The sequence below is a fragment of the Pelmatolapia mariae genome, linkage group LG3_W, assembly GCF_036321145.2.
Source record: "Pelmatolapia mariae isolate MD_Pm_ZW linkage group LG3_W, Pm_UMD_F_2, whole genome shotgun sequence".
Lineage (NCBI taxonomy): Eukaryota > Metazoa > Chordata > Actinopteri > Cichliformes > Cichlidae > Pelmatolapia > Pelmatolapia mariae.
In genome coordinates, this window is record NC_086229.1 from 54,631,675 (window position 1) to 54,654,076 (window position 22,402).

A 22,402-nucleotide genomic window follows, 5' to 3' on the forward strand; every position below is an offset into this window, starting at 1 on the left:
ATCCTCTCATACTCATATGTTAGTCTAATGTATTTATATGTATTATTATTTTAAACTTAATTATTAGCTTTTTGCATGCAAGTGTTTCCAGTTTCCTGATGCTTTTTTAATAAGTTATTATGACCATGGTATTAAATTCCTGCTATTTACAGAAACTGGCACAGCTGTTCCCTGTGGTCATCACTATTCTTAAGTTTGTTTTAATCATTTATGTGGTTATTGTGAGATTGTGATAATATCCTATGCCATGTTATACCCCTGATTAATGATTGTGAAATTATTATGTAGTTTTAGTTTGCATTATACTCCTGAATTAGAAGAAGTGATAACTATTAGATTTATTAAATTGATTTGTATTAAAATAGACTGCTTTATTTATTGTGAATGAATGATATTGTTTTATGATGCATTATACTGCTGAGTTATAAGAAATACTGTTTTCAGAGAGTCAGGACCTTGCTTTTTCTGATATTAGAGGAGACAGAGAGCACATTCCACAGGCGCTTCACTCCCACCGTTGTTAAAAGCAGACAAAATAGGGAGCCAAGGCCATAAGTCAGGCTCGCTAGGAGTTAGAAAGAATGTGAATGTTTAGGCTTTTACGACTAGGTGGGGGCCACTATAAGAGCTTGAGTAACCCTCCACCAGTTGGAGATTTGCTGTGACCCTCTGCATGCAGGTCTCCCCATCATGATGGTTTATGCTCACAAAGTGTTAAATTGTATGGAATAAAACATTGTTGATTGAGCATTGATACGCCGAGTATTGTCCTTCTTTCAGGCAAAAGATTAAAAGAATTGGGAGAATTTAACATTATCTATTTGTTATTAAATAAAATCCGGCACTGTTGCAATTTACAACACTGCCTGATTACACAGAAACTACCACAGGTAATTGAGTGGTAATAACTTATAAATTGCCACATTATCAAATTCTCCTTTGGGCCTTTTTACCAAGCTGTATTATATGAAGTGGTTTTTAGTTAAATGTTTTAGTGAAATTATACAAAAAGTACCTTTTAGGGAAAGACTATTTCAAGTTCAGTATGCACTGTAGAGGAAGAAACATTGCTCCAGCAAACAGTCACATGCACAATTAATAACTGTATGAAAATCTGTTCAGGTTTGTTCAGGTTTTTTCTTGTTGTTGTTTGTTTGTGTTTTTTGTAAGACATTTTTAATTAAAAGAGAAGAAAACTGTTACTTACACTTTTGCCAAAGTTTCTAGAATTTGCACCAAGCAATGACAGCGATGACAGTGATGACAGTGATGACTACGCCACCAACTATGACACCAATGGCACCGACACTAACAGGGTTGTTCGTGTTATCATTATCATTACCTGAAAAACACAGAATCAATATGTCAACTTTTTTTTTCTAACCATAGTCTTCTAAGAACACTTATCCTCCCATCAATCTCACAGCAGCAACATATTTGCCAAATCTTATTTGCTCTCTGTTTATCACAGATTTATAATGATGATAACAGCCTTCAGTCACTGTCCACAACTGTGCTGAGTCTGCTAGATCAAAGAGGAGGTGACATGTAACGGACTGAAAACCATTAATTATTTTTTAATGGGCTGATAACATCCAAAAAAACAGTTTCAAGCTCAGACAGAACGCTTTATCCCCTAACCAGTCGCTGGTTACAGTTTTTGTTTTCCAACTGTTCTCTAAACTACCGTAACAAACCAAACAGTTTGTGCAATTTTAAAAATTCCAACGGTTCCTGAAAGCAGCAGCGAAATAGTTGCATTTTTAATCATTCCCCCCTCCCACCCCCAATGTTCAGCACAAAGTTATACCGGCGGCCTGGACATATTTAGAAGAAAATAGATGTCCCCCCCCCCCCCCCCCCCCCCAAAAAAAAAAAAAACACAGGGCCAAAGGTCACATAATTGTTGTTCAGTGTTTTACAGTTCATACTTGAAATCGACCACTCTATAGCTGTGAGTTCACACACTCACAGTTGCTTTTATGACACTTTTACAGCTAAAATAACAAAATGATTCCAGGTGGCCTGCTTAACATTATAGGGAATAAAGGGTTAAATCACTTTCCTTCCCAATTAAAGCTCAAAGTTTTAGATTATTTCAATATGTGTACCACATACTAATGAACGTTGAGGTTAACATAGTAAATTTTCTTCAGATTTTCAGTAATAAAGGAGCATTTCATTTATCATTTTATCATTTCATTTCATAACACCTCCTGGAAGACAGCAGCTCACTCTTCAAAATGATCTCTCTGTGCTCCAGGATTGTCTTTTCCATCTTGTCGAAAGACCACAACGTCATTCCTATGAGTCCACTTCACTGTCTTAGATATTGCATTCACTGTATGCTTAAGATAGCTAACGGAGAAGGACACGTTCACTGTCAAGGTTCAAAGTTCTTTATTTGCCATTTGTGCATAAACCAGCAGTCAAGGCACAAGGCACGTCTTGTGCAGAACTCTCTCAGTCATAGAAAGTGTGTTAGAAAAAGACGAAAATAAGCAAGACAATATCCTGATTTGCGTGTATTTACATATTAAAGCAACAACAAATGACTTGTCGCCTATATGCAGGTTAATACGGTTTTAAAATGGCATCATTGTAATTTGGACAGCACTCCTTTTTGTTTTGTTTTTGCTTATTTTGATTTCACATCGTGTGAAAGCCAAAAACTTTTAGCTAGAGCTCAGTGTTGCATATTCATGTCACTTTGATGGAAAGAAAATCCAGACTTTAGATTAAATCTGAGCAGGATGACAACATTACATTTATATTTTTTAACACAGGCAGTAGCGGTTTTTAATACGGGCGACACGAGCAGTTGCCCGGGGCGGCATCACGGGCAAAAACAAAAAAATAATTGCTCGTACTCATGCTGCCCCGACATCAGCCAGCACATACTGGGAATGGCATAGGCACCGATCGGTTTTCTATCGCCCATTTGCTGGGAGTAAGGGCGCCTTCCGTTTGCGAGGTACGCCTGCTGCTTGCGGCACAGGGGGGAGAGGGCGGGGCGGCGGCTGGAGCAGCATCTAATAACCAACTCGCAAAATAAAACACAATAAAAAAAAACAACAAACACGAAAACAGCAGACATTATGATACAGACTTATAATTTGCACCGATGTTTTTTCGAAATTCTATACCCGAAAAGTGAGCGCAAGAGCCCTCGGTGCGCCTGCTCGCTGCTGAAGTCAAAGTAAACTTTATTGTCATCTCCGCTACATACAGTCCAGTATATAGAGAGACGAGACGACGAGGCTCCAGTTACAGCAGTGCAAGTAAACAAACGATAAATATAAGAAGAGGAAGAAAATAAATATACACTTTAGGACCAGGGGTAAAGGGATCAATAACAATTTAAAATTTATAATTTACAGTTTGATGATTTAAAGTCTCACACACAACCTGTCGAAACGGGAGGGGCCGGCTGCTCCAAATAGAGCGCATTTCATTCATAATGTTGTAAATCCAAGCCCATTATGTATTCATGATTTGAATCCTGGGTTGTGTGAAATCACAGAAATAAACCTTAGACAAAGTGAATCTGTGAACTAAGGTGTAGGTCTGTTAGGTTATGTTGTGGTGATCCTCGGGTTGAGGGATGTGTGTTCATACTGAAGAGCAAAATTAAAACCAGTGGAAGATGGACAAGAAACGTTCAAAGCCATCAGGTGCTCAGTTTAGAAAAAAGAGAAAAGAAGAGGAGGAGAAACGAGCAAAAGATACAGGTAAGCAGATGTGTCATTGGATAATGGCAGGTCATCCTGAAACAGTCAGAATCAGAATACTTTTTTAATCCCTGAGGAAATTATGTGGGTTACAGTTGCTCCAAAAAGAAATGGTAAAAATAGTAACAGTAATTAGTCAATTGTCAATTGTTGATTTGTCCTCTTCTCATTGTATGACGAATTATGATGGCTGTTTGGTAGCCGTTTGCATACAATGCATACTCTCTCTCTCTTCATATTGTGTGTGTGTGTTTCTCTGGTGAAACTCAGTATGGTTCTGACAACAGTCTTATGTTAATGTATAATCCTTAATATGTTTTATGTGTGTGTGTGTGCGTGCGCAGGGGGTATTTATAAGCCATCAGATGAAACCTTCATGAAACCTACCATCATTATGATGATCATCATCACCTCTCACTTCCAGCCAGATCTCCGGTGACTGTCCTTTTGTTGGATGTTCACACTTGTAGATGCCTTCGTCCTCCTTGGACACACGGATAAGCCTCAACCTTCCTTCAGAGCTTATTCCAATAAAAGTACCATTTCTGTAGAATTCAGCTCTGAAATTGGACATAGACTCCTTTGCATATTTTTCCTTATAGGAGCAGTTTAGCGTCACACTGTCTCCCTCAGTCAGAGGAACAGCAGGACCCTGCAGGATCACACCAGCTGAAATGCAGAAAGATAAACTGTGGTCTCTGACTCTGGTGTTTGTCCTTAGTTGTTAATATAAAACAATTTGGCATCGCAAGCTTACTTGCCACTCTGATGTTGATGGTGTTGCTGCACTCCCCGCTGTCAGACTCACACCAGTACACTCCACTGTCTGATGGGTACACACCTTTGATGGTGCAGGATGACCCATTGAATTGGCCCCAGGTCTCACATGAAACAGAAGACTTTGTGGAGGTGTTTCTCTTCACTGTCCAGCTGCTGAAGCTGCCTGGCACTGCACAGCTCAGAGTCACAGTTTCATAAAAAAAGAAGACTGACCTGCCGGGATGGATGCTGAGAGTAGCAGCAGCTGCAGCTTCAAAAACATCAGGTTGAGACACATCAGTTGACATGCAGAACATGCAGTGTGAGACGATCAATGACATAGATGTTGAAACCATTTCTGCCACTGCACAGATTCAAATCCAGCGAATGTTTTGGACAGAAGTTTCCACAAACTCAACATTGCCAAGAATGACATGGTAATTTTAGGCTTTTAATGATTTCTTTGAAATGTTTTGTTTCCAGGGTGGAATCACTTTAATCTCTGATCTTAATCTTACATCTTTATTCATTTCATAAACAATAATCGGTTGCACAAATTTGAATTTATTTTCGATGTTCTCAAATCTGCACTGGATCAAAAGAATACTTTCAGGTTCAATATACACACACTTAATTCTTTTAGTAAGTGGTGCTCAATGACAAAGTCACCTTTTCATGGGTGAACATGATTGACTAGAACTGGTACTTTATGTCTGTCAGCACTTGTTTCACTGCGCTCATCAATATTTAAAAAAAATGGGAAAGTCCAAATATCTGAATGAAGATCTAAGAAGTCACATACAAAGACACACGAGCTTGACATTGGGACAGAGGGGGAAACTGACACGGGAACAAGACAAAAAGAAAAGATGGAGAGGGTGAGAGACATGACATGACCGTAGGAGGAAGTTAGACTACCGGGAACTCACAGAGTCCAATCAAAGACAAACTCCACTCAAAAGACCCTTTAACCCTTTGGCTCTAAACCAGCACGGCTCATTTCTCGAACGATTTACAGAAGAAAAACACAAATATGCTTTCTGATGTGCATATGTAGCAAAGTGTTTTAAAGAATTTCAAAAAGTTTTTAAAACTTTAACCATCATTTAAGAACTGACTTATTGCAAATGAGAAAAACTGCATGCAAGCTATAAATGTAAAAACAAACAAAGATCTGTCAGTTTTCTTACTGATCATGAGGCAGACTGGTGCGATCTTCATCGTGTTTTAAAGATGACTTTGTTCTCTAAGAAAACTCTAACACATTTAAACCACATCCTGACACTGCCTGCCTACACATACACAATGCACACCCCCAAAATAACATACCCCCCCCCCCCCCCCCCCCCCCATCAAGTAACCTATGCTGGACATGCATAGGTTTATTTAGGCCTAAGGTTGTGCATGTTATCTGTGCTAAAGTTTAACATCAAAATGTTCTGGTGTCACCTAGTGGTCAATCACCTTACTTACACCTACACAGCATATTTGCTTTGACGGTTGTTCAGCAGTAAAAACATTAATCTTTTAATCCAAATTACACCAATAAAGGTTTGTCAGGGTTTCTGGGTCGTTGACCCAGTATTTTCAGTTCACGTTCACTGTTTATCTACTGCCTGTTCCACTTCCTGTTTTATTGTGTTAACCTTGGTCTGTGTGCATTATGTTCAGTCCTCTTCCCATTTATCATTAGTTCATTATGTTCAGCTGTTCACTCACCTGTCACCTATCAGTCATTATTCAGCCAGTATACTTAAGTCCTCAGCTCTCTCCTGGTCTTTGTCGTGTCATTGATGTTATGTTGTCGTTCCCCTTAGTGCTCAGTTATTCAGCCAGCCACTCATTCTTTCAGTCAGCTAGTCAGCCCTACCGTTCCTGCTTTGTTCATTCACTCGCTCCAATAAACCCTCATCATTTCTGCACCCTGAGTCCTGCGTTTGGGTCAAAACCTGGCAAGGTTATTCACAGTAATCATTGGAGATAACTGCTGTGACATTTATTTTTCCTGTTTCCAGTCAATGGGTTTTTGTATTCTTCAGTCTTATTTCACAGTTTAAAATGTTCAAACACAGGACACATGTGACATTTCATATTAATCTTTAACCTTGTAGAGATAAAAAGAAATCTTTCCAACACTACACACATTAGTGTAGCATAGCTTGGATGAGTAAAGTGCTGTGAAAGAGACTTTGTTAAATATGCATGGATGAATAAGGAGACAAAAAGCTTAATTTTGTCAGATCGGGAGGGAAGAAGTCTCTTCCCTTCACATATATCAATCATACAGATATGACCTTGCCAACTGACCAACAGCTGACCCTGGAGGTGATGTCATTTAAATGCGTTTGATTACAAATCAGTGCACCATTTAAAACCTCAATTTGTATATTGTGTGTACTGTCATCAATTTTCTTTTACTTTCTTTGAACATAGTGGACCATGAATATCACCTGCTCCTCTGATGGGGGATATTTAGCAGGGGGGAGAAATCCTGCACTTTTACAAGTCAGACTGGCTCATCATGGTGGTAAACAGCAAGCAGGGAAGTCACTGTCAGAGGTGACATCATGTTTTTGTCCACTGAATTTCAGTTTCTTTTCTTGATATATTGTACTGTGTTACATTTCCAGTAATTTTAACTGTGACTGAAAAAATGAGATTGAGGAGATAAACAGAGAGGAGCTGCCTCATCATCAGGCAGGCAAAGGTGAGGAACTCCCTAATTTGGAAGGGATTTCCAAATTAGAGCTCCTTCAACAGAGCCAGCTGAGGTGACTGAACCAAAAGCCTAGTAGGTGAAGTGTTTTGGGCACATCATAGGACGAGGAGGAGGTCAGGAGGTGAGGAGACCACAGAGCACATCCAAAACATGCTGGAGAGATTACATGTCTGATTGTCTGTTCATGTGTGTTACGTTTTATTGGTGTTAGAATAACATAAATAATATTTATTCAACATTACTGACAAACTAAAAAAGAGGATTGTGAACAACCTTTGAAGTAATAATATCAAAATTTAATTCATGTATATAGTTCATGTATGTTAAACTTGTCAATATACGTTTTTAGGTCTGTTACATTGCACCATGATGTGAATTTGATTAAAAGTGGTTGTTTAAAAAATGTGATGAGTAGTGAAATAAAATACAGAATAGCTGGAGAGTAACACAACAATGTAGTTTGTTGCAGGAACTTGCGCGTGCGCAATTTGTAAAAAACAGAGAGTACTTTCCGATGGCGGTGACATCATCTTCACCCGCTGATGTCACATAGCCCGAGACTTTCACTTTTTATTTCACTTGGATTAAATGTGCGAGCGCATCACTTTTCCTGTCTTTTACTGTGGATAATTGAATCTTCCGCAGGAAATTCGCTTAATTTAGAGGAATTATAGTTTGGTAATAGAAACGTCTGTTGACCCACTCATGGAAATTCAAGTGACTTTTTGCGTGGCAGTTCTGCTCTTCAAGGTCCTTCACTGTGGTAAATATTTTCTAATTTAATAATGTAGACTACTTATCTGTATCGATCACGCTATTCATTAAAATGCATTTCTAATTGGAAGTACAAAAATAACCAAAACAGGATTTTTCAAGTCTGGGTTCTGAGCAGACTCATTGTTCATGTTGTTTGTTTGTTTGTTTCTAAATGGGATTTGAAGCGGGTCTTTTATGCTCATGTAGCAGGTTGGATTGGTTCCTGCATAGTGAACTAATGACTGTATTGCTCTGAACGCAGCATGAACATTCACCCCTCCCCTAGCTGTCTAATCAGACTCCTGGTATTTGGCACTCATTCCTATGATAGATGGCGACGATCATAGCCTGACCTTAGCGTTGCAGATCGGATTCATGCTCCCTGACCAATGTTTGGCTGTGTAACTGTGAAAGAGTGGTGAGTAGGATCCTCCTATGAGGTCTGCAGTGTGGTTTATAGTAGGGTGGACCCTGGATGACTGCTCTTCTCTCTTGGTGTACCCTGCTGACGTCTTGTTGTTATCCTTTGTTATTCTTTGTCTTCTGGTGCCTTTGTTTTGTTTTAACTTTCTTTTATCGTGTTTTAATCTTGTCGTGTGCCATTTGGGTCTCTGCATCTCTTCTTTGATGGTTTCTCAGCTTGAGTGCGCCGGATGTTGCTTTTAATTGTAGTATTTTAAAGGTGTGTATATGTACATCAGTTTTTATATTATTCACTGTTTGTTGTTTCTTTTTTAATTGCTTGATTTATAGGTTCATTTTACTTTCTTTTATTTTGGTAGAGAGACGGCCGCTTGTGAGCGTAAACACCGGGATGCGAGCACATTTTAAAGCACAGTTTAAGTTGCGTTGCGAATTGCAGTGTGACGTCACGGGTGAGTAACCGGTAGCAGCCCTTGGGCACTCCTCCCTGTGCCAGGGATGCCAGTGAATCTTATCTCTTTAAGCAATGTCTGATTAAAAAAGTGTTTTTATTAAAGCTCTGCTGGTGTTGTAAGTTCTGCCACTTCATTTGTTGTTTTCTTTGCTGCAGCTCGATATTATTTGCACTTATTTTGTTTAATAAACTTTTTCAAATTGACTTGCAATGCCTCTGCTTTGCCAGTAACCTGTGTCTTTGTAACTGGTTAATGTAATATTTTCTCGGATGTAACGTCACCCTCAGGTGGTGTTGTTAGTCTCATTTAGCTTCACCTTTCAGTTCCCTCCTCCATGCCGCCACACACATACTATGTAAGTTGATTTGGCTCTGATTGTGTTTTCTCCATTACCATCAAACACAAGCTGGTGGGATGCAGACTGAGCATTTGGGGCTGAAACTGTCCTTTACTGTCATTACAGGATATGATGTATGCTGGTGTAGTGAAGTGGAAAAGGATTTAGAACTTTTAACATCAAGACTCAGGAGAATAGTTTTCAAAAGCTAAAACTGTCCAATAAGGGATCTCTCTGTGTTTTATATGAAATGGCCTCTGTGCATGTAAATCAAACAGAGACCAATCAGTATGGCAAGATAAAGTTCAGTTGACTAATGTGCAATCATTGTGTCATGACTTGAATTATGATGAAGCATAGTATAACTTTCATTATATCATTACTTATTTTAACATGGTTACAGATTCTTTGTAAAACTAATCTTTCTATTTTTAACATTAACATTTACAACTTTTCTATTTCATTTTGTGAATTTGCAGATGGCCAACAAAGACAGGAGTGTTTGGAAAGATGTGCCACTTCTGGCAGCGATGCAGAGCTTCGATTTCCCCAGGCTCTTAGATGCAGTGACGTCGATAACTGGAGATTGGAGGGGAAACTCTGTTGACATCTACTTTTGCCGCTTTGGACATGAGGGATTCCCTCATGAATCTGGGAGAAAGAACATCGAGTTTAATGAAACAGATGGTTCATTCACACTCTTCAGGTTGCAGCAGTTTGATGAGGGACTGTATGAAATATGGCATGGCCATTACAGGAGCATGTGTGTTGAACTTGGTAAGAAGTTATCCAAGGCAATTTTTTTTTCATTATGCATATACAGGGAATGACAGATTCAAAGGTTAATTTTATCGTTGGCACCACTATCTACAAGAGAAGTTAAGCAACAAGATAAATGGATGACTAATTATCAAAGGAAAATGTGTCAGGTTCTGCAGGTTATGTGTTGTTGTTTTGTTGTTTGTTTTGTGTGTGTGTGTGTGTGTGTGTGTGTGTGTGTGTTTGTATTCCTGAGATAGATAGATATTCTTATACCGCTAAAACAAAATCTGTTCTTTGAAATATCAATTAGGAATATGATATGAATTGATCAGTACATCTATGGATCTAATTAAAAATGCATCTTTTCTTTTTAGTTGTGAGACCAGAAGAAAACAGCTGCAAAGAAGCACTAGGTAAATATTCTCCATCATTTTCATTACAAACACAGACTTTGCTTCATTTCCCAGAAGTGTTCTTCTGTTCTTCATAAGATGTGCGTGTCTTTAGTGAGCCCCCTTAAGTGCACTTGATATTCACTGCAAATTTCCCTAATGCAGTTGTCTATGTACTCAAATTTCCCAGGTGGTCAAAATGGTGACTGGACTGTACCTTCAGACTCAGCCAACAGTGGTAAGTAAGTTCTCAGTCATTCCCAAAAAGCAAAGAAGTTCACTAGCTGGGAACACATGCTCAGTTACAATGGATGATGGTGGATGAGGGAACGTGAACTGATGCTGCTGTTTGGGGAAGGCCTCGGAGGGAACTGGCAGTAGAAAAAAAAAAAGGGGCTGGGAGGGTGGGGCATGAAAATGAATACAGCAGGTATTAGTGAAGGGTACATATTTAGGCTAAAGACTGAAAGGGGAGTGGATGAGGTGAGGTCCTGCTCCTCAAATTCAGAGAAATGTGAGCTGCACACACATTTCCTTGATTTGGGGTCTCTGCTATATGTACTTTCTTTTTCTAAAGAGGTGAAATGTAAGAAAATTAGCGTAACGACAGCAGCTTTCAAGTGTGTTTAAACCTAATAAGGGTTATCCTACCATGATGTGACAATATTGCTCCCATGAATAGAGGGTTTGGCTTCTTTTGTCTTCATAAACACAGATAACAAATGTTCAGAAGGACTGAGTTTGGGGATATGCTAAATTCTATTTATCTAAATTTCTTCTGGTTCCATCTGCTCCCTTATGTGGTTGACACAGTGGTTACCTCCTTCTGATTTGCATGTTTGATTTAGCAAAGACTTTTAATATTCGATATATAGTACTGAATTTAAGTCTTGAGCCACCCCTCAATTTTTATTTATCTGCTTCAAGGTAGCAAGGCTTCCTTTGTTAAACTTTTTTGTTTTGTTTATAAAATTATTATGTTATTATTTTATGTAAATTAGTATTTAGTATAAATAGTGTTTCTGCATCACCAGGGACATTCCCAAAGAGCTTTTAGCCCAAATTTGGCTGGTGTGCAGTTTCTTTAAAGCTGTTGACACAGTTAGATAAGTGGGCACAAAAGAAAGTGCCAGGCCTTAAAATCTATCAGCAGTAGATAAAAAGTATCTTAAAGTCATGTTGTTAATTAACAGAAAAAAAGGTTATTCAGGAAGTGGACTGAAAATCAGTTTGAACTGGAGATGGACATGGAGTGATGAATCCACATTTGGTTCCAGTTGTCTGCTGTGTTTGGAGAAGGTCATGGTGAGAGGTGCAACAGTGAGTGGCTACAGTCATCTGTAAAACATGGTGGAGGGTCTGTCATGGTTTGGGGCTGCATTTCAGCCAATGGTGTTGGGGATTTTGTCAAGTTGATGGAATTAGAAAGATAGAAAAATACTAGACTTTGATCCACCAAGAAATACGATACGGAAAGCATCTGATTAGCAGTGGCTTCATTTTCAGTGACTTGCATGGCAGATATATGTGTATTATTGTTTATTCTTTTATTCCAGGTATCATCGCTGCAATAAAGGTAATTGCAGGTCTTGCTGTTACAATTCTGATTTTTGCTGTCTTCAGTTACTGGATCATAAAGAAGATTTCTAAATGTAAAGAAAGTAAGTCACTTCATCTATATCTGCTCCATGAAATTCAATTTTTACTAATTCTCATTATATTTGCCGAATGCATATGCACATCTATAAAGCGTAGACTTGGTACTCAAAATTAATTTACTTTAAATTTTGTTAATTTACTGCAAAATTTACAGTGTTCAATCTGAATTGAATATGAAGTGAAATCACCATCTATACATACAAGATGAACATAGTTCTCTCATTGGAAAAGTGCAGAAGTGGTTCCTATAATAATCACATGATCATTATAGACTAGTTGATTAGACTCCCATGTAAACAATGTCGACTTTACTGCAGAAATAAACAAATATACAGGGTTAAATTTGTTGTCTCTGTGGATCGTCTCCACATCATAGAAGTTGTAGAAAGTGTATATGTTTTTTTCTCCTAATAACTCTGCATACTGGAGTTAGGGGCATGGCTGTTTTGACTGACAGCTGTCTTCGGTGGCCTCACCTCATAGATAGAATTTTATTCCGAACATGCAAATATAATTGAAATAACAACAGAAAAAAAACAACAACAAAAAAACCCAAAACGTAAAAATCATCAAGTTTTCATGTATATATCTATGTCTACAGAATGCGTGTGCTCGAAAAGGAGTAGGATGAAGTTTACACTTTTCCTGTTCCTACCCCCTTATTTCAAATTTCATTGCTTACAAATCCATATCCAGGATTCAACATTAGTTGATCATATATGGTTAACTATGTACAAGTCTAACACATTGAACATACACAAATAAAAATTTTCAGCACGTAAACCAGAACAACAACAAACTACATTTTTACACAAACTAATCACCCTGTCTATAAACACCTGCTTAATCTCTGAGCTTATTTTATATCTATGTGACAAACACCTTAATGAACACTTAAGGTTGGGTTACTAAGGCCTTGATCTATAGAAAAATGAGGACACAATGAGACAACTCAGTCACTGAGAGGAAGATTTCCTATATTCATGCGATTTATTATTTTTGAACAATCGTGTGAATTTTTGTATTGATGTACTTGTCTTGATTTCATCTGTACAGGTGTTCCACATACTAACTCTGACTGTAATGCTCTGACATTTTACATTTGTCCTTACTACTGGCTTGCTGAACATAAGGATTCCTCTTAGGTCATGAGAATTTGGTCTTATTTGGAACAAGTTCTAAATGTTGTGGGGCAAATGTGCTGCTTTGTACATTGTTTGCGAGATTCTGAGGTCAACCAAATCTTTAAATTTGAGAATATTTAATTTGATAAAAAGTGGATTTGATGGTTCTCTTGAAGTAGCTTTATTTATTATCCTTATTGCTCTTTTTTGCAGAATGTATATTGGATAAGTGTGTGTCTTATACGTGTTTTCCCCACACTTCCACACAGTATGTCATGTACGGCAGTATAATAGAACAATAGAGAGTATATAATGTTTGATTTATGAGATCCTTAACCTTATAGAGAATTGCCAGAGACTTCGATATTTTGCCTTTGATATGAGTAATGTGGGGAATCCAGGATAGTTTGTGATGTATTATCACACCAAGGAATTTTATTTCAGATACTCTGTCTAATTCAGTGTTATTTATTGTCAGTTTACTGTTAGTAGAATATGTGCGATTCCCAAATATTATGAATTTTGTTTTGCTCAGGTTCAATGTTAATTTATTATGGTCAAACCAGGTCTTCAGATTATTTAATTTATTCTCTAGCTCATTCAGAATTTGTTCCAAGTTACTTCCACAGCACAGTAGGTTTGTATCATCCGCAAATAATATAATTTTCAAAGACTTTGAAATAGCACATATCTCATTAATATACAATACGAAAAGCAGCGGCCCCAAAACTGATCCTTGGGGAACCCCACACACAACAGGTGTCAGTTCTGACTTCATGGCATTTATTTGGGGTAAATTGTTTACGGTTTTTAGGGTAACTGTTAACCCATAATAATGCCACCCCTCTGACCCCATATGTACATAGTTTGTTAAGTAAAAGGCTGTGATCAACTGTATCAAATGCTTTCTTTAAACTCCAACAGCATATTTTTTTGTTATCAATAGCAGTTGTTACTGTATCTATAAACTCCATTAAAGCATGCGTTGTGGTCCTTTTGGGTCTAAATCCATACTGCTGTTCATATAGTACATTGTTTTTTATGATAAAGTCATATAATCTATTGTAAAATATTTTTTCCAGTATCTTAGAGAACTGCGGTAGAGATGGGCCGATAGTAATTCAATCAATAAACCAGACATTTCCACTGTTCATGCTGTTGCTGCCTTTTGAAGCATTTTAATGACAAATAATGTGGCTTGCTCCATAGACCAGACAGTTTATCGTTGATGGTCCTTCGTGATATTACAGTATTTATTAATGGATGCAGGATGTTGTCAACTTTGAACATCTCTAACCTGAGGTGCATCAATATATAGACATGCTGTAACTTAAGGTTTAAATCAGTAATTATATTTTGGTTTTTACTGAATACTAACCATCTCAACCCTGTTTTTTCTTCACACAGGACCAGCAGAGCAGAATGACAATATGGAAATGAATGAAAGTTCTACAGTAGCAGAAAGTGATGGGAACAATACTCAAGATACTACCAACGCTCTGATGGAAAAACACCGTGCAGAGTCAAAACCATGCCTTGTGACTGAAATCTCATCTCCTCCTAGCTCCTCTGGTGCCAAACCAATGTCCACAAAGTCTTAAAGATTTAAAAAAAAATTTAGCTTGTGGACAGAACAGTTTTAATCAGGATTAAATCAAGGTTATTGAAATTAACTCCTTTATTTTAATTTTAGTTAACTACATCAAAATCAAGACTAAAACTGATGTCTTATCTCAGCATTTTCAAACAATAAAAATAAAACATAACTAAATAAACCCACAATGGAAATCAATTAAATCTAAACTGAACTAAAAACAAAAATTAAAGCTAAACAATCAAGAAGTGTTTGTTACTGCGATTGCAATCAAAGACTTGAAAGGTGAAAAGTGAAAGATTCAGGTGCCTCTTTGACATGGTCATGATGAAGTTCAAGCACTGAGGAGGACAGCTGATTTATGTGAACTTGAATGCGTTGTGGTTGTTGTGCCAGAAAGGGTGATCTACTGGGATTTTTTTCACCCACATTCACAGGGTTTACAAAGAAAAAGAGAGGGGTAGTTCTCTGGGTGAAACTGTTGATTTTAGATCTCAACCCTAACTTGAGCTGATAAAGGAGTAAACAGTAACTCAAACAACCACTAATTACAACGTTTAGTACCAGCTGTATCTCATTTGAACACCACAGCCTTATTATTATTACTGACTTTGTTCATCCCTTCATGGCCACAGCTTACCCAACTTCTCATTGCTGCTGCCAGCAGAGTAACACACCATGTCACTAGGTTCAGATCATCTCAGACTTGTTTCTTGAATATCACAGTGCATTCACTGTTTTCACATGGCCTCCACATCATCAGATTGAATGCCTTTCTGACGTGCTTGAATGGGTTTCATAGGCTGACAAATCTTCAACAACTTGAATACAAATATCTCTGAGCAATGTTCCCAGAACCTTGTTGAATCTAAGCCACAAAGAGTTAAACAGCTCTGACGGCAGAAGTGGGTTCAAGTTGGTACCACCAAGCTGTACGTAATAAACGTGGCTGGGGAGTGTTTAAGTCTACAAACTGCAGTGAAACTCAAATTGGTGTTCTTGGTGGCTATAACCTCAATCTCAGATTTGATTTCTTTTTTCTATCTTTTTTTTCTACTTAACACTGATAAGCTCTATTTACCAAGCTGTGACCAAAGGATCATATAAATTAGTTTAGCCATATAGCCACAGGTTTTATCCAAGCTGATTCAGGAGATGATTTATGACAGCCACAAGGTGGTGCTACAGGAAAGCTTCTAAAGCTTGCTGTGTTTCTCTTGTATTGCTGAACACTAAAGCTTTACATGTCTGGGTGCTACCAAATGTAACCACTATATATCCTTTTATTTGGCTGTTTCGTTTCTCATTTTGAATTATTAATACCCAGTTGTATTGAAGTCTAGATTTGTTTAAACTTTATGAAATGAAATAAGCATACATACAGTGTTATGCTTGCCTCTTCAAACGACAAACTCACGAGATTTGTTTTCTCACACGGAGGCAGGAACCACATGTCTTAAGGCTCAGTGCTGTTTAAACCATCTGGCTGTTCCTGTAGCCTTGTGATCCTTGTTTTTTATATGTTGGGTTTTTTTGATGCCTAATATAAAATCCTGTTATGTCTGCTGTATTGGTTATCTTTCTGACAGTTTTCTTCCTTCCAGGCAGAGAGAGAAAATGTCCATCAAACTGTAGCTCACTGTTATAGCAATCAATTAATTCATCAATTATGTGTATTTTGTTATAAAAAGCAAAATTTCATGATCAGGTAAACATGCAATGCCCACTCCCCATACAAAGAACAATCAATTAAAATCTAAGACTTTTATTATTTCATAAATGCCACTATTGTATATCTACATTTAAATTATTTTCCTGTTTCATTGCATCTACAATGGCAAGCCTTTTAAAAACCACAATTCAAAACTAAAACTGATAAATGGATGTTAGAATGTGCTAATTAGCTTAACAGGTGTGGGTATTTGTTACTTCTAGATTAGATTAGAATTTAGATATTTAGATATTAGATATTAGATTCTAGTTACTTCCTATTTCTACTTCTAGACCCAGTTTAATCCATTTCCGTCTAAAGGCTGTGTAGAAAACTGCTTACTGTGTATTTAGAACATGTAGAAAAACATATTTAATAGCTGCACCCAGGATTCAGTTTGTTTACCAAAGTGCAATTGTAATTTAATAAAGTGCAGCTGTACCTTATTAAAGAAAAAGAGTTAATCTACTTGCTTCTTTCAAATCTAGGGTGTACAGTATATCAACAACATAATGAATCTGCAGTACCTGCTTCCAATGGACTAGCAACATAAAGACATTCAGATCAACTTATTTTAATCTACATTGAACAGTAAATACACAAATGTTTACAGTTACACACTTTATAGTAGGATGGTTTAATTTATTTTTTTTAATTTCAGTTTTCTTTGACCTTGAATTATTTCATACAATTGCATGGTGTATTTTATCATCTTTTTTCACATGATCAGAGCAGAAATGGCTGAAATTCAACAGTTAAGTAAATATTTCAGAGTATGCAGGCTAAACAGAGTAAACATCACAGTCATGCAAGCATGCCATTCACTATGCGATAAGTTATACTTATTATATTTTAAGCTGAGGAATTTTTTAAAAACAATAAATGTTGTCTTGATGCATTTATTCATCCAGGTAGGCAAATCCCAAAATGTTGATTCTGTTCTTCTGGACATTTTGCCACCCATCCAAGTTGCTTCTTCAGTCTCAATAATCTTTCAATCTTATAAACAGTACATTTGCACTATGACTGAAACTAGCACCACTGAAGGAACAATAGGCTAGGAGGTAACTTCCTTGATCATTAATATGTAAATTGTCATGACCATTGATCAGCAACTATTGATCAAATTCCATTGATCATAGCTCAAAGACCACTGATCAATGGCCATGAGTACCATTCAGAGAGAATGGAATGGCTGCATTTACATGAAAAGAGAAAGACCATCTCTGAATCAAGGAGGGGGCCTAAGCGTACATATTTCAACATCTTACAATGCTGTGATTGCAGCCATTCCCCAACTCTCTGTGAATGGTTCTCATGGCCATTGGTGAATAATTTTCTTTACTAGAATCATATTCAGTATAAATTGATGTAAATTTATATATGGACATTTTTAAATCAAGTGCTAGTTTAAAGTCCTCTGTGAATTGCTACGTTATCCTGGTGGAGAGGGTTTGTGTTTCCCAGGAATTCTAGGGACGTTGTCATCAAGGGGATTTTAGCCCCTGGTTGTCATGGTCCTGGCTCTTTGACCCAGGTTTTTGAGTTTGTTAAACTTGTGTGTTTTTGCAGTATACTTGGATTCTGATGTTTAGAGAGCCTCTGAATTTTTGTTATTTAAGTTTCTAGTTCTTAGTTCCTTGTTTTAGCTTAGTTAGTTCCCTCTTTATGCAGCCTATCTTAGTCTTTTTCTTGTAGACTAAGGAGCTTGGAAAGAAAAGCGTCTGGACTTCTTGAGTTGCTTGAAGACGTTTCACCTCTCATCCGAGAAGCTTCTTCAGTTCTAAGGGTTAGTGGTGGAGAGTCCCAGATTTAAACCTAATGGGAGTTTCCTCCCCAAAGGGGGACAAATTAGGTAGAGGATCATCAGGGGGTCCTTTGTCCCCCTTTGGGGGGGAAACTCCCATTAGGTTTAAATCTGGGACTCTCCACCATTTGACCCTTAGAACTGAAGAAGCTTCTCGGATGAGAGGTGAAACGTCTTCAAGCAACTCAAGAAGTCCAGACGCTGTTCTTTCCAAGCTCCTTAGTCTACGATGACCTGGATGACTGAGAACCTTCACAGACATCTTTTTCTTGTATCTCTTCCTGCATTCCCTAGTCAGTCTCAATGTTTATTTGCCTTTCTATTTCCCCAGTCGTGGCTCTTTGTCTCTGACTCTCTCACCCTCATTCTGTGTCTTCCTAGTGTTGTCTGTCTCCTTCCTAGTGTTGTCCGTCTCCGTCCTGCGTCTTAGTGTGTGTTGAATGAACAATGGTCTTTCATCAGTTGGATTTGATCAGTGGTTGTTGATCAATAGTCACGTCAATTTACATATTATTGATTGTTCATTCAGTGGTGCTAGTTTCAGTTATTGTCAAATGTACTCTTTATAAGATTGGGGAAACCTGTAGTCAGCTAAGACTGAAGAAGTCACTCGGATGAGTGACGAAATATTTTGCCCACTGAAAACACTACGTCCAGATGAACAGAATCAACTTTTTAAGAAGGATAAATGTTGAGATACTTAATTGCAATGCTCCTGGTGTGAATATAAAAGCTAGCACATGACCAGGTTCAGTATGAAAAACGTTGCAGTTCATCTTTTCTTTGGTATTTCCAGCAGGGCTCATCATGGCTGCAACTCAGGAAGACAAGCGTTCCTTTTAGTTTTGCCTGCAGGAAAAGTTGAGGAAAGATCTCTTTAAGAGGAGCCACGAGTGACATTAAAAACTATTTTCTCTTCTGAAATTTAAAATGGTATCTGATTCCAAACACAATAAAGACAAAGCATATAGAAATAAGCAAACAATATCTGTGCATTTAGAAAATAACTTAAAAATCAATAAAATCAAGAAGGGTCTCACTTCCTTTTCTATGTTACATAGGCTGTACAATAAAAAACAACAAAGAAAACAGGGAACAAAAGGGAACAGCCAGAGGAAAAAGAAGAAGAATATACTATATTCTTTTAGGTTTCAGGTGTCTGGGTGTTCTTACCTCGAGCCCACTTCCGGTAGATGTAGATACACAGTACAAGAACACAGTTGTAGAGGATGAAGAGAAGGACACTAGAAATCACTCTGGCCCAAGGTGCGATAGGAGGAGGAGGAGGCAGGGTGGTAGGATTTACTTTCTTGAATTCCACTGTGTGAGAAAAAAATGGACATTAAATCATTTGGTTTTACACAAGTACTGGTGATCCAGATGATAATTTAGAAAATAAATTTCAATTTATGATATTTAAAAAATAATTTATTCATTTAGGTTTATTATAACTTTTGGCTTTCACTGTTTTTCTTGCCCATGTATGAAAAAATATTTTTATTGTTATACAGAGACAGAAACTGAGAAGCTTCATTGTGTGAACTTGAAATTGGCTCCCAAAACATACAAATGTAGAAAAATGTATAAATATTAAAGTCCTTTCTACAAGTGACTCCTAAATTTCATGTTTGGTTGGATTTCTTTTTTGTTTTTTCATTTGTATGTCAGGCTATAAATCCACTTTAAGAGTTTTATCAAAGTAAATACATTTGACAAAGAAATAGATATGTTTTTCTTAGCTTCCTAGTTTTAATGCCTGTCCTACCAACATTGTGCCAGTGCCGGTTCCTAATCTGGAACAGTTTCCATGTATTTACAACACCTCTGGCAAGCCAGATCTGGGCCACCAAAGGGCCACCATTCTTTGCGGTATGTGGGCCATGTGTAAGCACATTGTGTGGGCCAGGTCTGGGCCATAGCAATTTTGCTATGTGGGAACTTTTGCTTCATAACTGCTCGTTCTCAAAAGCTATCAAAGTAGAACAAACTGGGGACTACTTGAGTGAAAAAGATAAAGCATAAACAGAACTACTCAACAAAGGAACAAACGCATCGTGTCACCTATTACTGCGAGGAAGCTCTGCCTCGACTCTCCTTTTGACGGGTGTTTACACTTATAGAAGCCTTCGTCAGATTTTGACAGAGCTGAAAAGGTCATCGTCCCTGCATCACCTGTCCCTATGAAAACACCATCTTTGTAGAATGCAGCTGAAAAATCTGACTTTGAAATGTCCTCATCTTCTCCCTTGTAAGAGCAGCGAATTGTCACTTGGTTGCCCTCCATCACTGGATCTATGGGGCTCTCTAAGATCACACCATGAGCTGGAAAATAAAACAATAAACAGCAGTGCAAATATTGATTACTTTTTTCATGTCTAGTTGAGGTTGATAAAATATATCAGAAAGAATTATTAACCTATCAATTATAAAACATCCAGCCATGACATTACCAATCACTGTGACTGTTATGTTTTTGCTGGACTCCTTTTTAGATTCACACCAGTACACTCCAGTATCTTTTGGGTAGGCATCCTCGATGATGCAGGACGACTCACTCGGTGTTCCCCAGCCAAACGTGCATTCCTCAACCTTTGAGCCAGTGTTTCTCTTCACTGTCCAGCCAGTAGAGTTTGCCACACACTTCAGTTCAATTCTGTCATACTGGAAGAACTGCAGTCTGTTGGGGGTGATGCTGAGTGTGGCTGCAGAGAGGGAGAGATACAAGAATTAAAAAAATATATTTTAATGATTGCATCAAAATTTAACAAAGCGTTCCTTCTCACCAAAAAAGAAAAAAAAAAGTTATGTTGGGGATGGGAGGACCTAGGGCTGTGCGATATGACCAAAATCTCATATCCCGATATAAGAATTATATCGTCCCGATAACGATATAAATCACAAAAATTTTACATTTTCTGTAAATTCTGTGAATCTCGGGCAGCTCGACTTGCGGGAAGTGTTTCCAGCTGCGCGTCATGTGTTTTAACAGATGCATGAAACTATACATTTTTAGACATAAGTTGTAACGGCCGCCATTTTCTTTGTGAGTATTTATTACACGGCGTGCTGCGGGGAAAAGCCTGTTCTAACGTTTGAGTCTAAGGTTTATTTTTTAGCACCTGGCGTCTCCATTTTACGTCCCATCCGTAATTAATCTGCTCTTTCACGTGATTCAGTTTATTTTGAATAGTCTCAACAGGATCCTGATCTTTATGAAAGGTTTATGTGGAACATAAACAAGCGGACACGTGATGGTGTTACCGTCGTTGTTGCTAACCACAACGCATAAAAACAGGCGCTTGTCCGTCCGTAGCGTGGTTATATTAAATATAAGAGAAAGAGAGAACTTTAAGAAATTAATATAGCCACTACAGTGACCATCAAAACCATGAAAAAATATTGCCGTAAACAGTTTATTTTGCGACACCACGAAACAAACAATAGCGTAAAATGAAATGATAGATGTTTTTATATCGTCATCCGATATATATCGTTATATCGAACAGCCCTAGGAGGACCACTGGGGGTAAGGTCACTAAGGCTGTCAAACAACTCTTTAGTGGTTGGCAAATTTTGTTGAGATGTTGCTCTGTTGTGGAGAAAAACCCTCTGCCTGATGTTTTTGTTTCTAACTGTGACCATCCCTGTCACTTCCAATCTTCACCATCAAATATCTTCAGCTCTGCCTCCTGTCTTTTTGTCAGCGCTACCATCCCCCCAAACACAAACCACAGCAGATCTCACTTCCATCTTGTGAACCTTCCTTTTCACTCTTGCTTCTATCCTTCTGTTACAAATCACCTCTGACACTCATGTCCAACCTGCCTGCACTCTCTTCTTCACCTCACCTGTGCATGTCTGTTTCTTTGGATAGTTGACCACAGATATTTAAACTAATCAAAACTACCTCTACTTGCAGCTTCACTGGTACACCTTTCCCCCTCCCATTCACATGTTTTCTGTTTTGTTTTTACTGACTTTCATTCCTCGTCTCTCCAGAGCATGCATCCACATCTCCAAGTTCCCTTTACACCTCTTCCTTACTCACACTACACACGACAATGTCCACTGCAAACATCATAGTTCACAGACACTCCACCCTGACCTCATCTTGTATTCTGTCCTTCACCATCACATTTTCACACAAAAGGGACTCAGAAGTGACCCCTGGAA

The 22,402-nt window shown here is 37.9% G+C and overlaps 1 protein-coding gene across 1 annotated transcript; it reads right to left on the reverse strand.

The window, feature by feature from the left end:
• Positions 1 to 1,223: 1,223 nt before the first annotated feature.
• Positions 1,224 to 21,373, reverse strand: LOC134623769 (uncharacterized). Its single transcript, XM_063468790.1, has 7 exons — positions 21,349 to 21,373; positions 20,680 to 20,931; positions 20,291 to 20,551; positions 19,403 to 19,549; positions 4,489 to 4,761; positions 4,119 to 4,400; positions 1,224 to 1,342 (listed from the first exon to the last, which is right to left on the reverse strand). Exons 1-7 carry the CDS (start codon positions 21,371 to 21,373, stop codon positions 1,224 to 1,226), a joined length of 1,359 nt encoding a protein of 452 aa, XP_063324860.1.
• Between the last annotated feature and the right edge of the window lie 1,029 nt (positions 21,374 to 22,402).

Coding starts and splice junctions, on each gene's coding strand:
- LOC134623769 (XM_063468790.1), bottom strand. CDS start 21,373: ATGGGACGTAAAATGGAGACGCCAG. Junction 4,401..4,488: donor CATCAACATCAGAGTGGCAA/GTAAGCTTGCGA, acceptor TCTGCATTTCAG/CTGGTGTGATCCTGCAGGGT. Junction 1,343..4,118: donor TGATGATCATCATAATGATG/GTAGGTTTCATG, acceptor TGTGTTTTTCAG/GTAATGATAATGATAACACG.